The sequence below is a fragment of the Mesitornis unicolor genome, unplaced genomic scaffold, assembly GCF_000695765.1.
Source record: "Mesitornis unicolor isolate BGI_N332 unplaced genomic scaffold, ASM69576v1 scaffold48549, whole genome shotgun sequence".
NCBI classification, from domain to species: Eukaryota; Metazoa; Chordata; class Aves; order Mesitornithiformes; family Mesitornithidae; genus Mesitornis; species Mesitornis unicolor.
Genome location: NW_010207574.1, coordinates 42,127 through 63,595, shown reverse-complemented (window position 1 = coordinate 63,595; position 21,469 = coordinate 42,127). Strand labels below are relative to the sequence as shown.

Sequence of the window (21,469 nt, the reverse complement as noted above, 5' to 3'; positions counted from 1 at the left end):
TAAGAAAAGAGTGAAGGAGTTGTCTCTTTTCCATGGAGAGAAGGCTCACGGGGAGTACATCACAGTATTCCAATGTTAAAGGGCAACTACAAGGAGCCACGTGGAGAAGTCAAAGGGCAATGGGTAAGGTTTCACTGGGCAAGGTTTCATCTTGATATAAAAGACAAATTTTTTACAGAGAGAACACTCAATCATTGGAGCAACTTCCCCAGCAATGTAGTAGAGCCCCTATGACAGGACGATTTCAAGATGCAATTAGACAGGGTGTTGGATAATCTCATCTAGACTCCCTTTCCAATGAGAGGCTGGACCAGGTGATCTTTTGAAGTACCTTTCAACCTGGGCCGTTACATGATTTTGAACTCTCTTCCAGTGCTAATTTTGGTAGAGAGTGTTACCAGACTGCAGTCTGGATGTGATGTCCCACAGATGTGGAGGTAGCTTCCTCTGTTCTCTCCAGGTGGTTGGTCCTGGTGCTGTTGGTGGAAAGGCTTGTAATGTAAAACAAAAGTTTGTGTAGTTTGTGGTTGGCTAGTTTTTCCTCAGTGTTGCTATTGTAGCATCTTTCTTGATAAGGTTTTGAAGGATTCATCCTGAAAGTTACTGAGGTCAAGAAAACTGCTGTCAGGAAGCTACCAACAAGAGAACTTCCTCAGTAGGGGATTTTTTTCTGACTGAGTACATAAAAACATATGTTCTGTTTAAACTTTTTGTACTTACTACAAGAAGGAACTGTGTCTGTGCCAAGGCCAGAGAAAACTCTATAACCACTGTAGCCATGGACTTCGTAGTTATGACTGAACTGTTTCCTGCTTACCTAGGGCATTTGCTTATCAAATCCTTATTTTTCCCTTCCCTGATTTGCAAGAGGAATTTTCTGATCTGTGGACTTGTGGTCTTGGCAGCCCCTTCAGTTATTCTTTCCCTTGTAAGGGAGACAGGAACTTCCAGGATATCTCTGCCCAGGAAGAGGAATGAATGTGGTATCTGCGCTGGTCATGTCGTGGGGAGCAAATGCTATCAGCAGGATGAAGTGTGGCCTGGCTTGGCTTTGGGTGAGAATGACTGACATGGCTGGTGTCAGTCCAGGAGGAACAAAAGGGAGTCATCTTGTGTCATCTTGTCTTCCGGTTTTCTAATTAGATGTTCGCTTGCTGCTGCCTCGTAATTTATGTGATTGGTTTTGTTCTTTAGCAGGTGTTTTCACGTGTGTTCCCCCATATTCTGCTTTCAGAAAGAGATCAGTGGTATCAGAAATGTGTGAACGTCTGTTTTGTTCGGTGGTTAATGGAAGCCCTGCTGTGGTGATGGACTTTGCTCTCGTTTAACTCTTGTCTCCTGCTCGGTGCCCACAAGAGGGTAGTGGTGAGCTGCTCAGCCTGGCTGCCCCTCACAGCTGAGCCTTCACTCCGCGGGTGCTGCTGATGCTGAGTTGAGGCAGTAAATGCGGATTAGACTTCTCTGCCAAACTGGATGCAGCTGCAGAGCTTTAGTCACTTTGTTGGAAATAGCTTTCTGTCACTCAATAGCTTTTCATTCTCTGTCTTTATTCTGGCTTGACACCTGCAGCTGCTGACTCTGTGTCAGAAGGAGGCACATTCCTATCATCACTTGTTGTCTGATGCTCAGCCATAAAGTTTCTGCAGTTAAGATGAGCTTTTTATTTATGCGCCTGTCCCTGCTTCAAACTGAACTAGTGTGACTGAGCTTCTGGTTTGCTTCAAGTGGTACAGTAGTTGGTGTCACAGAGCAGTGATCTTATTTCCACAGCACTGCCTGCCAGTAAACCTGCTTCATACAGAAATAAAATGTGTTCTTTTTCAGAGCCCAAGCACTTAACTTATTATATTTGCAGAAGATGGTGTATTCTGCCTTCATTCTGAGTCCTGTGGCCAGGCCTTGGCTATTTCTGCTGTCTGGAGACATGGTTACCTACTTCTAACTACTGTGGGTACTAGCGTGTCTGATGAAACTCCTGCGTCATCTCTTATGTGTGTTGGCACGTTGTGTCAGTGCACAAAGCATCCATCATCACTGCCCAGGAGACAGTTTTAAGATGTTTTTCCTTTGAGTAGATGAGTGGATGTGGAAAGCAGAGCAGTCTGAGCAGTGGAGGAAAAGGTCTAGCACCTAGGTTGCTGATGTGATTTTGGGGATGGCAGCTGAGAAATCTTTGCCTCCTCTTGTGCAGCTTCGAGGTGGATTGCTTTAGGGGAACAACATGATGGGGCTTTTTTTTCTCCTGTGAATCGTCCTGGTCTCGGCAGCGTATGGTTCTTGGCTGAGTACCACTTTAAGCAGAAGACAAAGCTGCAGTTTAGGCTCCTGAACCTCTGTGTTACATTCTGGTTTTGGGATGCTGAATTGGAACAGGGGCCATAGGGAGTGCTTGTGGTTTTGCATGTTTTGGTATGCTCTTCCTTTACTTTGATTGAAAAAAACCAAAACAGTTATTTGACTCAAAGCTGAGTGCCTTGTTAGATAAGTGAATGATTTTGTGTCTACTAGGCACAAATTTGTGAAAACTACTGGGTGCTGTGTAATACTAAACTGAATTTTCTCCTGAGCATGGATTCTTCAAGTATGCCTTTAATACTTCAGTGCTCCGACGTACTGTGGTATCTCAGATGAATATGACACATTTCTTAATGCTAAAACTGTTTTCAAACAAACAGACTGTTCTGATTTTTCCTTAGCATTCATCCAGTGTTTGTGCTTTATTGTTGGTACCTGGCTGACTTTATGCTGCATCATCTTTTTCTTGTTTTTCTTCAGTTTGGCAAAGCTTTTGCTATTGTCTTCAGAGCACCTCCTGCTTCCGCTACTGTCTTTGCCAATTCTTTGTCAGAGACCCTAGGCCTGTAACAACTGTCCAAGGTAATGCTGTAGTTTTGCCAAATCTGGATTCTCCAGTACCAACCCTTCCAAAAGGGTAAGATCTGTGCTGTTCTTTGCAGCTGGAAATGGAGAGCACAAATCTCCTCTGAAATCAGAAGTCTTTGCTAGTGTCCTTTTTTGCAGAATGCTGTACCAAGAAAAGTCTCTTCAGACAAGTTTGTTCTGGAGTATTGAAATCCTCTTTGAATTTACTGTTTCCTACCCCTTCTCTCCTTGAACATCAGCTTTCCTTCATCTTTAAGACAATTTTCTTTGCCTTTCAAGCATTAGAAAGACCCTTTCAATGGCTGAAGTAAAGTAATTCCCCTTTTCTTGTCTCTGTTAGCCAAGAGAGCTTTCTTATTTTCCTGTGTTCAGCTTTCTCCTGAAGTCCTTAAAATCTCATTTTTTTTATGTGTAATCTCATTTTTCTATGTGTAATCTCATTTTAATATTCCACATCTTTGAGTGGATCTTATGGTTACTGACTAAATGTTTGGTGGGTTTTTTTAAAATTTTATTTCTTCAGTTCTGGGAACCTGAATTGGTTCCTCTTTGTATTTTCACACTCATCTGAGTTTAAAATTGGGTGCTGGAAGCTGTGACTGCCTCAGCCATCTGTCTCTGCTCTTTGGGTGAGTAGCCTGGAGACAGAAATCTCATCCCTGTCAACTGGCTTCAGTCTGGCATTCAGAAGTGAATAACTGATACTAATCTACCACCACTGAGTGTATGATGGAGCCTTGAAGGCACAGCAACATAAAATGTATATGTTTCTGTTAGAGTAGACAATAAATAGTTTGCAGTGTTTGCTGGCTGCTACTTGTTGCCTTTTTTAACTGCTAGGTCACTGCCCCGAAGGAATAGAGGATTTCCCATGCTTGCCTTTTTACTGCAGGATCTGTGGTATTTAACTTGCAAATTGTTGGTTCCTGGAATTGAGATTGGAAAATGCAAGAATTTCCACAAAAGCTGCATGTAGTCTTTCTAGTTGCAGAGAGGGAATTTACAATGTGCCTGAAACATGGCACAGAAGCTCTTTCTCTGCTTGCTGTCTTTCCAAATTTGTAGCTCAGAACAACTTTCTGCCTATAAAGCCCTTGTGGGCTTGAACTCTATACCTTTGGGGCTGGTACTGTATTGCAGAGTGTTGTTCTTTAATATGCAAAGCACCTTTGTGTTGCTGGCAGAATTTTACTACTTTGAGTGTTTGGTTTTTTTATATCGGAGCACTATGGTTTCAGATGAATGACTTGCTGCTGCTCTCTCTTCTTGAAATGCTGGTGTAATTAGAGAGCTTTGCAGTGCACCTGAGACATAGCTGGCTTGTATCCAGTAAGATCAAGTGGAAATTCCTACAAAACACTTGTGCTGTGCAAAATTTCTCCTTCTGTTAGTCTGTATTTATTGTCATCATTAGCTGCTTTGGATCTGAGCAGACTGATGCTTTTGACTTTCATAGGTGATTTGATTGATTTCTTTCCAGTTTCCCCCCTCCTCTCATGTTCTGATGAGCAAATAATCCTTGAAGAGGAGCTCAGTTCAGCAGCAGTAAGTGTATTGGCAGATGTCAGAAAATACTCATCCCAGCTTCTCTGTGGCTCCACACTTATCTGTGGATCTTTCCCAGTAAAGTGTCAGGTGTGACATCCCAAGGTCTCTGGTGGCTCAGAATTGATCTTACTTGTTCTTTGTGCCTGACAACTGTTGTGGAGCAGACTTCTAATTTCATAAAAACTCTCATATATTCTTCACCTGGAACTCTTACTGGTTACTACTGAATTTAATTTTAGATTCCTTAGCAATGAATTTTGAGAGACTTTTTTTTTAAACATATATGTCCAAGATGTGTGCTTCAAGGCACTTTTGTGCAGTTTCATAAAAAGCTGCTCTTCAAGGAATAGTTGTAGAGACACCCCATACAGAATATTACTTGCTTCTGTTTCACTCGTGTTTGTGGGGAGCGTGTTCAGCAAATCTGAAATACGCCACTTTTGTTCTCCTGGCAGGATGGTTGGAGTGTTCAAATTCACTACTTTTTTACACTACCCGTGCTTTTCCAGTGTCTTCCAGTGGACAAATGCAATGGTTTTCAGTGCTTGACTACAGGAATCTCTCTTAATAAACTGCATAATTTAGGGTTGAATACCAAAACACAAATTCAGTTCTTTGTGTTAATACGTGAACTAGCATGTATTGATACTACATAAGGATCCTATACCTACTCAGGAACTCTTGTTTTTAGTAGTATCTTGATGGATTGAACTGTGGTTGTGTTCTAACTGTTTGGGTTTTCTTTCAGTTTTTCTGTTGTCAACTAGTGATTTCACTCTTGTCCGAGTGGCACTCTCTCTTTTCTGTTATTAGCTTGGTGCTCTGGTGTTAGGTCCACTGCAGTCCGCATCCAAGTAGGTTTTGTCTTCTGCATCTCATTTTCCCCAGGACAATTGAGTTTCTTTGTCCTGCAGAGACTTTGGTTTTGGGACAGAACTCTTTTCATACTGTGTATTGTACCTAAGAGTGTTGTGTACTGGACATTTGAGTTGAAGATTTACCTGGACTGTAACAGAGAGCATTTTTGTACGTGGACACATGATATTAAGGGGGTTTCGTTGCTAGAGATCTTGGCTGAGTTTTGAACTGTCAACGTGAGGTGGAAGGATCCATGTGGGACTGCTGAGCTTTCTGGTTCTGCCTGTCAGAATGCTGGAATAGAGCACATAAGGTGAAATCATCTGAGGTCACCTTCCTTTCAGAGACCAGTTACAGCAACAAGAACTTTTATTTTCACTTGAGAAGAAGGGAAAAAGTCCCTGGATCTATCTGTCTTGCTGCACATACATTGAGGTACAGATGTGTCTCTGATACCGCCTTACTAAACAAAGGCCTGAAGTGGTAGATGTGCAAAGGAACATCAGTAGGTCAGTTTTAATCCTAAAGCTTGTAACAAACTTGTAAAGACTTGTAACAGACTTCAAGTTTCTAAGAATGATTTTCAATTGAACAGGGAAAGTTTGTATTTAAAGGTGCATTATTGCTGTGCTTTTTCCTTAACTTAAGCACTGGAGGATCTGGGTCGCGCATGACAGCTATGTTTCCAGTGGCTGTGATACTCTGGGTGTTGAGATTCATTCCTTTTAGATCATCTCTGTTCTGTGGAATTGCTTTATGGCCATAGCAGGAAATAACTTGTCAGCTTAGGTGGTGTAACTCAGGGGAGTTACACCAAACAGCCATAGCAGGGAAGTGATGGAGCTTCAGTGAATCCTGGGGACTTGAAAATGTGCAGAAGCAACAGTGACATTGCCTGGCTTGTATTCTCTCCGATTGTGGTACAAAACACATCAAAATGGAGATGTAACTTTTTTGTAGTTTAAGTGATCTAAAACATTGAGATTCATAACATGCAGAAAGGATATTGGCAATCTGAAAGGGGAACAGGGGACTTGTTTTGAACCTTTTTTGAAAGATACCATCTTCTCTTCCTCTTTGCGTTCCAGGGTGCACTCCTAGGAAGTGTGGAAGAGGTGTGACTGATGCAGTAATCACGAGGGAAGAAGCTGAAAGAATCCGTAGGTAACTTTTAGCTTTCTCAGCTTACATGAGCGCTTTAATGACAGCATGCCAGTGTTGTAAAGTGTAGCACAAAGCTCATTGGCTGAAGGAGGATAGGTTCAACTGATTAAAACATTTAAACTCTTTCTTTTTTTTAAAGCCATTTCCTATTTTTGCTTTAGTGGAGGCAGTTCTCTCTCATACAGAGCTCTGTGGGTCATAAGTGGTGTAGAGAGAAAAGGAGAATTCATTAAATCAGTTTTAAAGGATTTTCACTTGGCCTTCTGTTCCATTTGGCCTTTTAAAACAGAATAAAACAACAGAAACCTCCTTTGCTGACCCTGTAGTCCTCTGTGAACACGAAGTGGTGAGTTTTAATCAAGTAGTAGAGGATGCTGTCTCATGATGCAGTTAGAAAAGTTACTGTCCTCTCTCTGTGTGATTTTTCTCTTGATAATCACCTAAGTGGGGAATATCACTGCAGTGCCCCAAGTGATATGCAGCTGGCATATGTGCTTTGTTCACTCGTCATGCTGGCCACTCTGATTGCAAATTCAGCTGGGCTGCTGATGTCGGTGGTGTTTCTGCATTTTAAAAGGATTATTTGTACTGCCCCTAAGAATCAAGATCTAGTTGTAGTATTTTTTATGATTAACCTTATTTGGCCAGAATGTATTTGAAAAACAGTGGTTTTTGAGGGTGTTTTGGGGATTCATGGAAGGGGGCTACAAGCTCAGAAATGTGCTGCAGTGTAGATAATTCATGACAGGCTGCAAGATTCAGCTTCAAATAAATTGCAGTTTCCGTTCTCAGTCAGGTTGTATCTGATGCATCAAATAACACTGAAGAGTTATATGTTGTAAATAATGACATTAAAGGACAAAGTAATCAGACTTTGGTTCTCATTCGAGGTTATTGTTTTGCCTGCAGAATAGCAGAGAGGGGACTGTCCTTGGGAGGATCTGATGGAGGGGTGAGCAGTGTCCTGTTACTTTTTATGTTCTTTTACTGCCAAGGCGAGATTATAAATGCATTTTTGGGCCTTGAAGAGAGGAGGTGGAGGATTTTTCCTTCCATTCAGACTTGGAGAAAAGCTTGTTTGGAACGTTATTTTATCTCCCGCTAATACTTCTGCTAGCAGTATAATTTGTGACTTCTGTAATATAGCCTACACTTCCTATTATTCAGTTTAGTTATTTCTAATGCCTTTCTGGAACTGATTTTGTCTTTTCCATCTAGAAACAGTTACTACAGGAGAGCTACACAAGTTTAACTTCTGAAACTAAATTACATGTAAAGATTGGTTTTATGTAGTGACAAAAAATACCATGTAATGTCTTCAGTAGACCTTTGAATAATGAAAGAAAACAAACTTCTCTTTAACAAGCACGTTTATTTTATTTTCTTTCCCCCTGTCTTGCCTCTCAGGATGTTTTTATGTATGAACAGAAACTTTTTCTTGAGTATTTGTAAACACAACCACTTCTTTAAGCCTCTGCTGAATTAGGGCATATATTGGCAGAAAAGAAGAAAGGTTTCAGTATAAAAACAAGACTTTATTGTCCTTGTGGTTGCTGAGAAAGAACTGCAAAAAACAACCTGAGAAACTTAAGTGGTGCAGTGCTGCCCATCTGCAACAATAATACAGTTTAAAAATGGAGCATTCCCTGTTCAGTTCTGTCAGTATTGCTTGGATTATTTTTTTTTTTTTCAGTTCTGTGGTTGCATAATTTGCCACTTTGCCTGTTGAGACCTCTGGCTTAACTCCTGTCATTAGTGCTGTCAAGAACTGCTGTTCTTTCGGGACCTACATGTGATTTCTCATTAGACTTCCTCAAAGGGAGATTGGAAGGGCATGTGTGACAACTTCATGGATTTGGACCGCAGACAGCTAATGGCTAGCTAAGGTTCAGGAAACTGGGGGAAACTGAGGCAGAGAAAGCTTGGAAGAGACATAAGGGGAGGTGAACGTGCTGCCCAATGCACAGAGCTGGGCAGGGTCCTGTGCTGGCATACTTGGACAACAAGACAGACTATCAGACAAATATAAATCCATCATCTGCATTATTTGGGAAGTGTCATTGTGAGTTTTGTTGGGTTTTTTTTGGGGGGTGTGTGTGTTTTTGTGTTTGTTTGTTTGTTTTTTTTAAGGAGAGGGGAAGGGGAAAGAAGGTTCTTGTTGCCGCAATAAAATAAATCTGTTAAGAAATTTGATGTCCATTGAGAATTCTGGGCTCTGATCCAAGCCTTTTCACGCTTCTCATAATCTCCAGGTGTGAGACTGTTACTGCATGCTGTTACTCCTTAGGGAAAGGTGCAAGAAGAAAGTTGTGTAGTATTGCATAGAGACCTTATTCAAAAGAGTGTATGAACACTGACATGCTAAAAACAAGAGCTGACCAGTGTTCCTGGGAGACCACGTTTAGGGAGAAGCCTTTAAGTACAGTCTCTCTACCTAGTTTCTTCTATGCCTCTCCTCCCATGTTCTCCTGTGTTCCATTCATTTTGGTTTTGCATGCTTGTATTCCTCATGTCATGGAGTGACTCTTTTCCCAGTAGTGCTATCTTGGCTCCCAGCTATCATTAAATAATAATATTTAATGTTTATATTGGATATAAAAATTATATTGTAAAATATTATTTATATTATTTAGTAATACCAATAATAATAGAAACTGTCTTCATTTGAGACTTTTATCGTCTTTTCAAACATTTTAGCTGCATAGCATACAAAATGCTTCAAGTCTTACTTCATCTAACTACTTTGCCTGTATGCCTCCCAAGTTTCAAGCATGTTAGATTAGATTTGTGTTGTTGCTTTACATTTCTTAGGCTTTAGAATGTTTGGATAATTCTGCCCGATTACATCTGTTGTTCTTTGACTAATTTTTTTCCCTCTAAAATTCCTTAAATAACTCTTTGTTTCTGTTTAATTATTTTTAATTCTTTCTTTAGCCGCTTTGATCTCTCCACTATTCCAAATAATACTTCTTCAGATTTCTACTGGGATGCAGGCTGCATTTTCATTCTCTAATTTCCTCTTAGCTCCTTCTAAAGCAACATGTCTGATGTCATACTCCTTATATTTTCAGCTCACAGAAGTGGATTTGTGGATTTGTATGTTTGATATAATTTAATAATTTAAAGATCTAAACTTGCTGTTTGTGACTCTGTCAATTCTGTCCTCCCTTTGTTGCCCTTTCTGCTTCCCTGAAGGACTGAATTGTAGCACAGAAACTCGTTTCTGTTTCCATCCTTTTGTGTTGAGAAGGTCCTGACAAACATCTGAATTATTGACATCTCCCAGGAGTCATGCCCCACTTGTCATGCTGAGCTTTCTTTCTTTTCTTCTGTTGTAGTTCTTCCTAGATTTATTTTTATTTACACACCCACACCCAGAGTGAGGCTAGAACATGCCATTGTCATCTTCTAGTCTACCTTTCTAACAGAATCCAAATGGGAGCATCTTTTCCACCAGTATGCTGCTTTCCTTTGTATGTCTCTGTAAACTAGTTTTATACTCTGTCCTTTATTCACAAAATATGAATTGCATTAGTTCTCTTGATGTTTGCCTGATCTTAGTTTTTTTTCTTCTTTATAAAGATAATATTTCCCTTCCTTCCCTACTTAATATTTCTCTTGCATGTTTCCCCTGCTTGTGTTACCATTTTAGTCATGACTCATTCATTCGTGTTTTTGTGGGTGCTGCCGTCATGACATCTCTCCAGTGTAAATGAAACGACGCATTTACTATCAGATTTATTTGCATTTATTGAGAAGCCCCAGAAAATAAATCTCTTGGTGCAGCCAGTCAGCTGCAGTCTGTTTCCTGTGTTGCAGCAAAACTGGCAGGATTAGCCACCTACACTTCCTTTGTGCAGGGGAAAATTAAATTTTTTAATCACTGGGAGAAGCAAAAGATCTGTGTTGTGTGATGCCAAACAAGGGTTTCTGATGTGGGCCCACCAACCCACACACACAGAACAGTGTTTTTGCAGATTATATCCCTCCTTATTCTGCTTTCAGCTCCAAAGTCATCGAAAAGCTGTCAGCTCTGCATTTTCCGGGAGAAGGTAAAGCCTCTGCATAACACTTGTACTACTTCATACCTCGGCTACAGGCTGCGTGGTTTTCTTCCTTCATAAATAGCCCTCTTGTAGCGCTTAGGAAACACACTAGTGAGGAGTGAAAGTCAGTTGACAGTGCCTTTCACTTTACTCACAGCTGTGTGTTGCTGTGATCAGCTGGACTTACCTCCAGGAAGCTGGAGAGGAACTGGTTGCATCAGTATCTAGTGTAAACTTGTACTACACACCACAGCTAAATATTGCATTTACTTTCCACAGTAGTAACCTGTGCCTGCGGAAATCTGAATGATGTATAAATTAGACTGGGTGCCTTTGTGTCTCATACTAATCAGTGTAACTTTCAAGAGACGTTAACCTAAGAAAGTAACCCTAGTCTGCCTACTCTCAAGATTCAAGTAGGGAAGGATATTTACAGGTGGTATTGTTTGGAGAGTCTGTGTAAAACTGTAGTTGCAGCAAGCTGGACGCTGCCCAGGAATTATGGCCATGGAGGACCTCCATTGCTCTTCCTTTTTCTCAGCTTCAGTGTGTGAGCGTTCCCACAGGAGGAGGGGGAAAGACTTTAAGTTCAACCAGCTCCTCTGTAGACAAGAAGAAATAAGTTTTGCCTCTTTTTTTTTTTTTTTTCTTCTTTTGGGTAGTGTCTGCTGTTTTCTTTAAAAATCTCACTTAAAAGTTTGTTTTCAAGGGTAGAGGAAGAAGGTGAGTTGCTGTAGAAGTGAGTATGTATCTGTATGTTGGCAGTCCCTTTTAGTGAGGATCAAAGGCCAGGCCTACCGTGCTTTGCCAGATGGGGAAATGATCCTTTTTGCCACCTGCTGACAAATGGTGGTTACTTGCATGTTCTTGAATCCTTTCAGCAGTGAGAATGCGGGACTAACAGTGCTGAAGAAGTGAAAGGATGTATATATTTGTCCTTTATGTATTTTTAAAGGAAGTTTAATTTCCTTTCTACAGAAGTTCTGTAAACCAGGATATTGGGGTAGTTCTGTTAAACAGCCTCTCGGTAATAGGTGTGTGGCTGTGTGTGTTTGCAATGTTCCTGCCATCTTTAGGTAAACTTTGTAGAGCTTTCAGCCTGGGAGCACTAACTTGAATTGCAGGCTGGCCCGTGATCTGATAGCCCCACTTGAAGTAATGATGTTTGACACAAGCTTCCACCAAGGTATTCTTCTCCGTGTAGGAAATTATGCTGAAAATGTTTAATGTTCTGAAATGGCAGAGGTCAAAAGAAATGTTTCAGTTTCTTTTGGAGGTAGCTGTTAAACAAATAGCTCTGTGCTTGTGTGTAATCAAGTCCATGTCTGTTTGGCATTCAGTTGTTTTCTTCTGTCAGAAACAGCCCTGCAGAATTGTCTTCCTTTTTCGGATTCCCTTTTCAGTTGTCTTCACCTGGCTCTTCTAGGCTTGATATCATAACTGTTACCTTTTCAGCTACGAATACCTACAGTTCTTGGGGGTGTCTTTTATTGATTCCTTTTGGATCTTCCCAACTGTAATCATCTATTGCTCAAAGAGTGAGAAGAAATGTGTGTGTTTGGAAGGCTTGTTGACAGTATTGAAAGACAATTTATTTAAAAATTAAATTAATCTTCAGGTATGTCCTGCTACTTTTCCTTATAATCTGATTTAGCATGATTGCAAGCATATTTTTGAAGTTACATGGGAGCAGTTTTACTTCTTCTAGCTATAGCGTAGATTATTGTGCAAAACCAGAAACCAGTAAATGAAAACATTTTGCTTCTGAAGCTTGAGTAAACCTTATTACAAGAACTGCTCTTGCATGAGTGTGAGATTACTTGTTTCCACGACAGTCCTCTGAAGCCTTTGGAGAGCTGTGGGAAGGAGAGGCCTAAAAAGCTCATGCTATGTCCACTTGAATAGCTTGTTACTTCATATATTTCTAAAAGGATACATAGAGTTATTTTGATAGATTTATTAAAAGCAGGTTATTACTATCTCTTTCAAAAGGAGTCTTTAGTAGGGTTTCCCTGATTCAGCTCTGAAGCTCAGAGCAATTGAGCCTGCAGCAATTTCCTTTTGCTGAGACATTCATGGGTGTCTTCATCCAAGGGGATCCAGAGGAAGAGGGAGAAAAGTGCCCTGAGGCTGGGGGTGGTGATGAAGCTGTGCTGCTGGTCTGCGGGTCTGGGTGTTGATGGTTGGTGCTGCTCACTCACCAGCCTGTCTGCCTTTGAGTAAAGATACCAAGTGGCTTCAAGCAGTGCTGTTCCAACCATGCCCAGAAATGGTGGTTGCTGCTAGGATGGAAGTTCTCATTCTTTCCAGGCAGCTCACCTAATATTATTAGTGTTTGGATTTTATTAGAATAATGTGAATGGTATGTGGTACATCAAGAAATGCCAGCTTCCGAGCTTTTGCCTGGGTATGGTATCCCAAAGATGTCATTACTTTGGTGCCAGTCAGGTTAATTAACTGTTGGTACTTGATATTTCTAGTGTAAAAAGACTGCTACTAAGCAGTCATATTTTTAAATACCATTTAACTGATGCAAAATAAACATGTATTTTGTGGACACTGAGGGACATACAAAAGCGTACTTTATTCAGTTTAGAGAAGTTTTAGAGTCCAGAGAGGTAGCTCTCTATCCTGGCAATTCTAAATACTAATCTTCTTAGCTACGTCTGAAGCTCAGCAGAAGTGTTTGGCTTGAATCAGATGAAGAAATGGATTGAATTTTCATATGTAAAAACTTTTTACTCTTTGGTTTTATTTTACAGTGGTTAAGAAATTGGGGAGAAGGAAGTTTGGCTCTAGTAAGCCTCAGAATTATAATTGTTCTTTTAAACAGACTTTTATGGCTGTATTAAATATGAGAAGTATACAGGAACTCGTGGTGAAGGAGGAGTTTTTATAACAAATGTTGGGCAAGAGAAATATTAGTGCTGCTATTTGAGTGCTTTACAAATATTGGAAAATTAGTCATCTTTGTGCGGAAGGGAAATGTCTTAAAGAAGGGATCCAGGAACAGTGTCTTACCCCTACCCCATGGAGGAAGACTGGCAATTCTCTGTCAGATCTGAATCTGGGGAATAGCAGTCCTGTGCTTTATTCATAGCACTTTAAGGTACTATGTGCATCCATACAGCAAACTGAGGTTTGTAGTTGAAGTGAGCATTAGTATTGTGAGCCCAAATGCTAGAAACTACTATTTTTACTTGGGAGGCTGTGGAAAATGAGAGCCAACTTGGGACAGTTATTAAAGGTCATAGTTAAATAATGATAAATCCTTTTCATGTTCTTTTTCCTGCTTTTTTGTTTCCTTTCCCAGGCATCAATTTTGGACTTGCACTCTGGAGCTCTTTCACTGGGGAAGCATTTTGTTAATCTGTACAGGTAAAGTGGGACCGTGGCTTGCTGCCTCTCTTATTATCCTACACTTCAGTGCTCGTTACCTTTTCAAATTTCTCAAGCCCTGTGGGCTGAGATTAGTAACGACAAACTGTAGAAATTGCTTAGTTTCTCCACAGTTTCCATAAGCAGTTAAAAAGCTTTTGTGGCATGGGAACTGATCTTTTGTTGGTGGGCGCTGTGAAAGCTACCATTACCTTTATTTTCAGAGCTCTTATTGCACCAGTAAATAATAGTATTTTTTCACAGTCTAGTTTGTCAGCAGTGGAAGAAATTAAGGAGTGTGAACTTTTAAAAACTTGACTCCGTGTGTTTATTTCATGAGGTAGGGGGGGACTCTTCTCGTGCCTGGGGAATTCCATAATCAGTTGCTGCATCTTGATCCTTTAATCTTTTAACAGTTAATCTTTGAGCAATGCTTTGGGAACATCACACTCAAAAGCACTTGTAGGATTTATTTGTATTGTGCTTTCATTTATTAATTGTGGGTATAGCACAGATGTCAGTCTGATTCAGCAACTCCTCTTTTATACTTGTTTAATTTTTCAGGTACTTTGGGGACAAAATTCAAGACATCTTCACAGAAGAGGATTTTGCATTATATCGGTAAAGATTTTCAGTAGCTGCTGAATGGACCACAAAATATAATTTTATGGGTTTTTTTTGTAGAGTGCAGGTTGGGAGGGAATTGTCCAGACATGCAATTGAATTTGCAGCTCAAAAATAGTAATCTCTGAGAATTAAGATGCCACGAGGAATACAAATAAAAAGACCAGATAAATAACACACTTAGCTGCATTATCAATGTCAGGCCAGTACTGGTGGTGCAAACGTCATCAGAATGATGGCAGCACCATGCATTTCCCTTTCTGCATAAGGGTCCTGCAGACCTGTAAGCAAAGAAAGCTGTGTTGTCTGAGCTCTGTCTCTGTGTTTGCCAGAACATTGTAGCTGGGTGGTAAAATCTTTTACCATTAACTCCTATTTCACCCATGTTCTTCAGGAGGTGTTGTGTTAGATAAAGACAACCCTATGCTATTACTGCATTAGGAACTTGGGTTTTTTAGGGTGAAGTGTAGCAAAACATAAAAAGTAGTAAAGTGGGAAGTGGAGGAATTTCAAATCACTGACGCTCTGGCTAGAGAAGCAGAGCATACTTTCCCTGTAAGTAGCCAGAATATGAAGTAGCGCTATAATGTAACAGCTTTGGCATCTGATGCTTTCAGCTTTCCTGTAGGCCTGCTCATATACTTAGCGAAGACAACAAACGTAACGAGTTCCATGTGTCTGAAGGTGTGTGGCCAAAGTTTAGGAACAAGTGTTCTTTGTTGACTGGACACAGTAAATCTTTAGTTATGCATTTCAGTTGCTTTCTTATAATGTAAAATGTACCTGGCTTGAACATTTTAACTATTTTTGTCTTTTTTTCTTGCCTTTGTGAAGGAATATGACCTCCCTCTGGTGGTGGAAATAGTATTAAGTAGCCAAATAGGTTTATTAGTTTTATTAGTATAGGAATTTTATTTGTCTTAAAATACTAACCACTTAAATCTTATTTCTGTTTGACAACTGTTTTTAGCTACTGTTGTCTTCATAGATGAACTTATTTAAAATGTGTTTACTTCTGCCCCCAAAATCACAAAAATGAGACACTTCCTTGATTACTATTGAACTTTGACTATAAAGAAAATGTATAGTCTCTGCCTCACCAAAGCAGTGCAGAATATTTTGAAAATAGCCTTTGCTTTGCCTTCCATTCTGCAGAAGATCAAAGAACCTGTAGAAATAACATGAGTGTATGGAAGGAGTGTCTTACTAAAGAATATTTGTTTCACATGAACAGAAACATCCAATTTTTCAACTGTTTTTATGAATTTCTGATTCTTACACTGTGAGATGAGACAGCTGATAGGCAATATCAATACTTATTGGTATTTCATACCAATGTAGGTGATGTTTCAGTCTACTGGATATGAATGTAATACAAAATGTGTTATTAAATGTTTCTGTTCATATTAATGGCAGTGCTTTAACATAGACTGTAGTGTACCTTATGTCCTTAATGAATGATCTTATGCTGTTCTTGGGAGCATTTATCTTTATTACTTTTGCTTACCTGCCAAGATCAGTTCAAAAATACACTCTTGAGAGAAATAACTAAATGTAATTTGTTTGTAATTTGTTTGTTTGTAAGTATTAACAATTGCAACGATAACAAGTCTGAATAGCCATTCTGAGCCAGGAGGCTGGTTTCTAAACTGTCTCTGTCAAAATTATGTTGTTTCAGAATCAATTATGGTTTACAGGCTGATGCTTTAACCACCATCTGCTGAGGATATTACAGCAATTCCTCTGGTTTCACATAATAGATGCATCTTTATCCAGAATCTGGATGCTTGGATTGTGGGTTGTGACTTCAGGAGAAAATGGCACTATCAAAGATTTATTCCAAAAATCTTACAAGTTAAGGCAGAGGTATAGGAAGAGCAGAGGAATTGCTGATAGTGTGCTCTCTGCCTTGATTCGTTCTGTATGTGTGACTTATGTTGAAACTTTCTGGCTATAGCAGAGCACTGCTTTGCTTCTGCTCCCTTTGGTGCTTTTCACTGGAACAGTGCGGAGATGCTGACAAGTGGGCTACAGAAGTTGTATGGTTTTGCAAAGCTTTGAGTGTTCCTGTCACTGCACTTGAATCACACTTTGCAAGTAACTCCTAACAGTGCATTTTTTTTTTTGCTGGTCTGGCAGAGCTTGTGTCTTACAGAAACTTTTATGTCGCACTTTTGATTCTTTTACTCAGTCCTTTATGCTGCTGCTGATAGATTAAGCTGTCAACTTCACAATCTTGTGAATATCCTTTCTCTTAAGTTGTACGTTCCTTATATTTTAGCTACTTCATTGGCTTTTTTTTTTCCTTCCTCATCATCCTGACTCCAGAATAGATTACAGTAATTGCTTTTATAAAAGGTGATCGTATGCTCTCTTAAGTGAGTTCTGCCCTGCCTTTCCCTGAGTCTGCCCTGTGCATTCTGATATTATGCAGTGACTCAGTGCAACTGTACAAGGGCTGCTGCTGCTAAATTCTGGGAGGGATTCATTTGTTACTTATATTGTTGACTGGGTGCTGTACTCCTATATTTATTGCCATAGCAGAGCTCTGTTTAGTGCATCTGATTGGAGCCAGGGTACACCCTAAGCAGTTTGAATGATAAAGTAGTTGCAGTGTTTATGAAAATAAATGCTTACATTCTCCAGCATAAAGAAGTATTTTCTCTGTAGCTATAGTACACCAGAGGACTTTCAACAATTTTTGATATAGGGGGGACATGGAGGAAAAAGTATGCAGTGGGCCAGAATCAAGAAGGGAGGGGAAGCTCCTGCTGCTTCTGGGCTCATTTGTTGCTTCCTTGGGAACACTCTCGAAGCTGAAATTTGGCTTATCTTGTCATGTGATTTACGTGTGAAGTATAATGCATTTGCCTTTAAGTATTTTACCAACAGACTATAATAGGCAGCATCTGGAATAGCAGAGAAGGGGATGGAAAGAAAGATTTGCAGTCGTGATATTGATAAATGTTTTGTACTATTTTTGAGAACAGCTACGTGCTGAATTTGGCATACATGGGGCACAGAATGAGCTGAAGTACAGATGCGTGTGTTCAGATACATGGTTTACAGGATTCTGGGGAATGCTTTAATTTCTAAAAGAAGTCATGCCTTTGCTCCTACTGCAAGGTAAATATTTGACTTCCATGCGTGGTGTTTAATTTGCTATCACAAAGTGACACGAGTTACCTCACGGAGTTTGAAGCAGAGTTCATGTGTGCACAGACAAGTTAATCAAGCTGGTGATGACTCCTGCAGTGGGGTAAATGTGATGGTGTGGAACAAAGGGCAGTTAAGATTATCACAAAGCACCCTGCAAGATGTACCTTCTGCAGCACACAGTTATTGTTGCTTTTGGCACCAAACTTGTAAATGGCTGTTTTTCGCACCTTGCTGCAGCAGCTACAAGCTAAGATCCCTTTGCCCTTAGTTATAGGAGTGCCATACAATGTTTTCTAGTAAAATCAATGTTTTGCACCTTAAGTCCACGTGCCCCCCCCCCCATTAAGCTTTAAGGTTTTTTTTATACTTTGTGTGGCTTTGTTAAACTTATTTTGAACTGCAGCCACTTACATATGACAAAGCGAAGTCCTGGTTGTTATTCACATGCATTGAGAAACAGTCTTCCCTTGCATATTTTTCATTTTCTTCTCTAGGTTATAGTACCTACATACTTGATTTGACTGATGCCACATTATTATACAGTAGGTATTAAACACTATGTATAGAAATAATATCTATGTGCTGGCTCAACTAGGAATTTCATGGAGTTTCTGTAGCTTTTGAGCAGTGTGGTACATACTGAAACAAGAAAAAGCATTAAGGCACTTTAAGGTATTGCTCTTTGGAGCTTGCTTCCAGCAAATCTTTGCCGTGTGGGTTATTCATTGAAATATCAGTGGAAATTTGCAGTTTATTCATGACTGATAAGCTTTTTTTTAGTTTTTCTTGTTGATTCTCTAGAATTGGGTGGTTTTTGCACTGCATTACAGTGCAATAAGTGTGCGTATTTGTAGGTACATTTTTCCCAGCTTAATGGTTTGTATTAAATGTAAACGGTTTGGACATTCGTTGCAGGTGTATCAGATGATACTTTGTGTATCAGGATAGTATTTCATGCTTAAAAACTTAATAGCTTCCACGAGATGTGAAGAAACAGGGGGGCTGAGGTGGCCTGTCGCTCTTTGCTCCATCATATGGTTACATAGGTTTCTGTTGTACCTCTTAAATTCAAGCCTGAACTTTGGGAATACCCAGTTCGCAGCACTGTAGATTACATACATTTTTTGTCATGTGTGTACACTAGGGAAGAAAAAAAACACCACAATCCAGTCTTGAATATTTCCTTTCAGTCCCTACCATTTATCTTTAAAACAGTCATCCTGTGAAGGACTTGCCTTCTGAAGCAGAGCCTGCTGGAAAGGGGTCTTGTTTCCAATGACCAGTATGTGAGTTTGGGTTACTTTGCTTCTCTTTCCAAATTAGATTTGGAGTTTACTGAAATTAATAAATTACTTCCTACTGACTTCAGCATGTGCTGGATTAGGCTCTGAAAAAAGTAATTTTGTTGCTTCTTAGTCCTCATAAATATGTCTAAGAGAGCATTGAAGGCAAACTAGAAGATTAAGTGTCCTCTCCCCCTGAGACTTAACTTTTGTATGACTTTGCAGCCTGTACATCAAGCAAAGTTACTTTTTTACTTGTCCAAGATCCATTACAATCAGTGGGGCTTTTTGATAGTTTACCATTTGTTTTGTTGAATGGCAAATTATTTATGTTCATAAAATTCATGTTAGTCTGCTGCATATACCACGATTGTCTTGAGTAAGTTTCTGAGTGATGCTGTGATGTGTAGGATAACGGCTCACAGGGAAGCAAGAGGCAGGAGCACACATGTCAACTGAAGAAATGCAGGGTTGACACTGCTTGTCATTTCGTGTTCTTGAAGAAGCTACTGTGATTAAAAGTAATACTTGAAGCCAGTAGTACACAGGGAAAGAAGAGGCCAGCGGTATGCTTACCCGAAAACCAGGTATCTGGGTCAGCTGAAGGCAGCTGCTTCCATGAGACCGGATAGCAGCTCAAAGTCATGCTTTTAGACCTGTCACCTCAACTGCTTCATTACTGTCTCCCTATCACTACTTCCTCTGTCTGCTTGATTTGTAAACAAGAAACAACAAACTTCTCTTCTGACAAATAGCCTTTTTCTCTTTGCAGCATGCTAACACCTTTGAGTTTATTTCCTTTTCTTTTGATAACCCATTTGCTGGTCCAAACCAGGTTTACTTTTGGTTGCTGTTTTGTCTGTCAGGAAGGGTTCAGTAGAGATTTGCTTCCTGCTTGGATTGCCAAGCGTGCAGTCTTGCCCAAAGCCACTCCATGTAAGTCTCAAAGAGGAGTGAAGCTTTAATGGAGCCTTATAAACACAGACAGCAGATCTTAAATGAAAGCTTTTAAAAGTGAAAATAGAACCAGCCTGAAAGAGGAAGCAGTCCTGCTTCAAGAGCAATACAACTGCTGGAGATTTAAAGTTATGTCAAGACTGTGGCCTAACTACTTCAGAGGAGATATATTCCAGCTGGCTGATGCAATTGGCCACCCTGTGTCAGAGCCAGGGAATATGCTGCTTTAGTATTTGTCGGTTAGGCTGTTAATTCTTGTGCTGGGTTGTGCCAGCTGCCCTCAATTCATGAGGTGAAATGAGTAATTATACTTAATGCTTTTCGGGAGACATAAGGCAGCCTCTGCTGAAGTCCTGCTTCTTGGAAAGAAAACCAACAAAGATCAGGCTCCCATAGGCATGAGAGGGAGGACCTGTAGATCCTTTCCTAATGTCAGTTTACAAACTCTGTCGCTATGTAGCTCTCAACTTGAAACCACAGTTCATGCAGCCATGTAACTATCTGAAAATCTCAGCTTTAGGTTTGATATTTCACATATAACATAGCTTGAATTGACCCCTAAAGCTTAGAGCCCTAAGACATATAAAGTGAGACAGGTTAAAAATAAAATCCGTATGTGTGTGTTTTTATTTTTGGTGAGGGACACGATGTGAACAGAGTGAATATTTAGGATTTTTTTAGCACTTGTAGAAATAGTTTTTAAGTGGTGACTTCTGCAGCCTGCCACTGTAGTTCTGGTTTTATTTTTGTCACTTCTTAGTCGCTGTTTATGTTCCTTAGAAAAATGCTTGGGAAAAACTTTCATGAAAATTATGCTGAAGATCAGTACTATGCAGTGGAGGAGTCTGATGCAGAAAAGATGGAAAAACTACCCATGTAATTCCATGTACAACTTCAGAAGTGTGTTTATGCAGAGTATCTTGTTTGTATGCTGCTTTTGAAGCACTGAGGAAGGAAGAAAAGGAAGACTAAAATAATATCTAAAGTCGGGAGAAAACACTATAAATATTTTTAAGAAGCGTAGAAGATTACATTTACAGAAAAACAGCAAAAAATGAAACAAAACAGTGTTTTCATTTCATCTCACTGTGTTATTACATTCTTTGCTGGTTTAAAAATTTCCTCAGAGTTGAATACTAGCTGTATGTGTTCAGTGGTGGGATTTGCCAGCGGTATTTGTCATTAATTGCAGATCTCTCCTATTTAAGTGCTGTTGACTGACAACAGGCTGTCAGTTCTCAATGACCCTATTCTAGCCCTGTATGCAGTGATACCTCTCCTGAAAGAAGGTTGCTGCTATATAAGCAGTTCTGTATAGTAATGCATGTATACTACTAGTCTTCTGTTTTCATAATTTAAAAAGCAAAAATTAAAATCCTCTTTATTGTTTTCTGTCTCCCAAGAAACACAGCAATAGCCAAGGTAGAAGTAGTTTGGTTGAATTAGTTGGAAAAGACATCTTGCATCCATTTTTAAGGAAAATCTGGTTACGATACCAACACATGTTGACTGAGAACCTTGAGTCTCACGGTGCCAGGGTCTGCATTGGTTAGTTTAAAATTAGTGTAA

General features: G+C 39.8%; 1 protein-coding gene across 1 annotated transcript in view; it reads left to right on the top strand.

The window, feature by feature from the left end:
• OGFOD3 (2-oxoglutarate and iron-dependent oxygenase domain containing 3) overlaps positions 1-21,469 on the top strand; it is a 42,169-nt gene that overhangs the window by 1,189 nt on the left and 19,511 nt on the right. The window contains exons 2-5 of the mRNA XM_010192155.1: positions 6,378-6,453; positions 7,363-7,405; positions 13,813-13,877; positions 14,442-14,498. Coding sequence (XP_010190457.1) covers positions 6,378-6,453; positions 7,363-7,405; positions 13,813-13,877; positions 14,442-14,498 — 241 coding nt within the window. The remainder of the gene's footprint in view (positions 1-6,377; positions 6,454-7,362; positions 7,406-13,812; positions 13,878-14,441; positions 14,499-21,469) is intronic.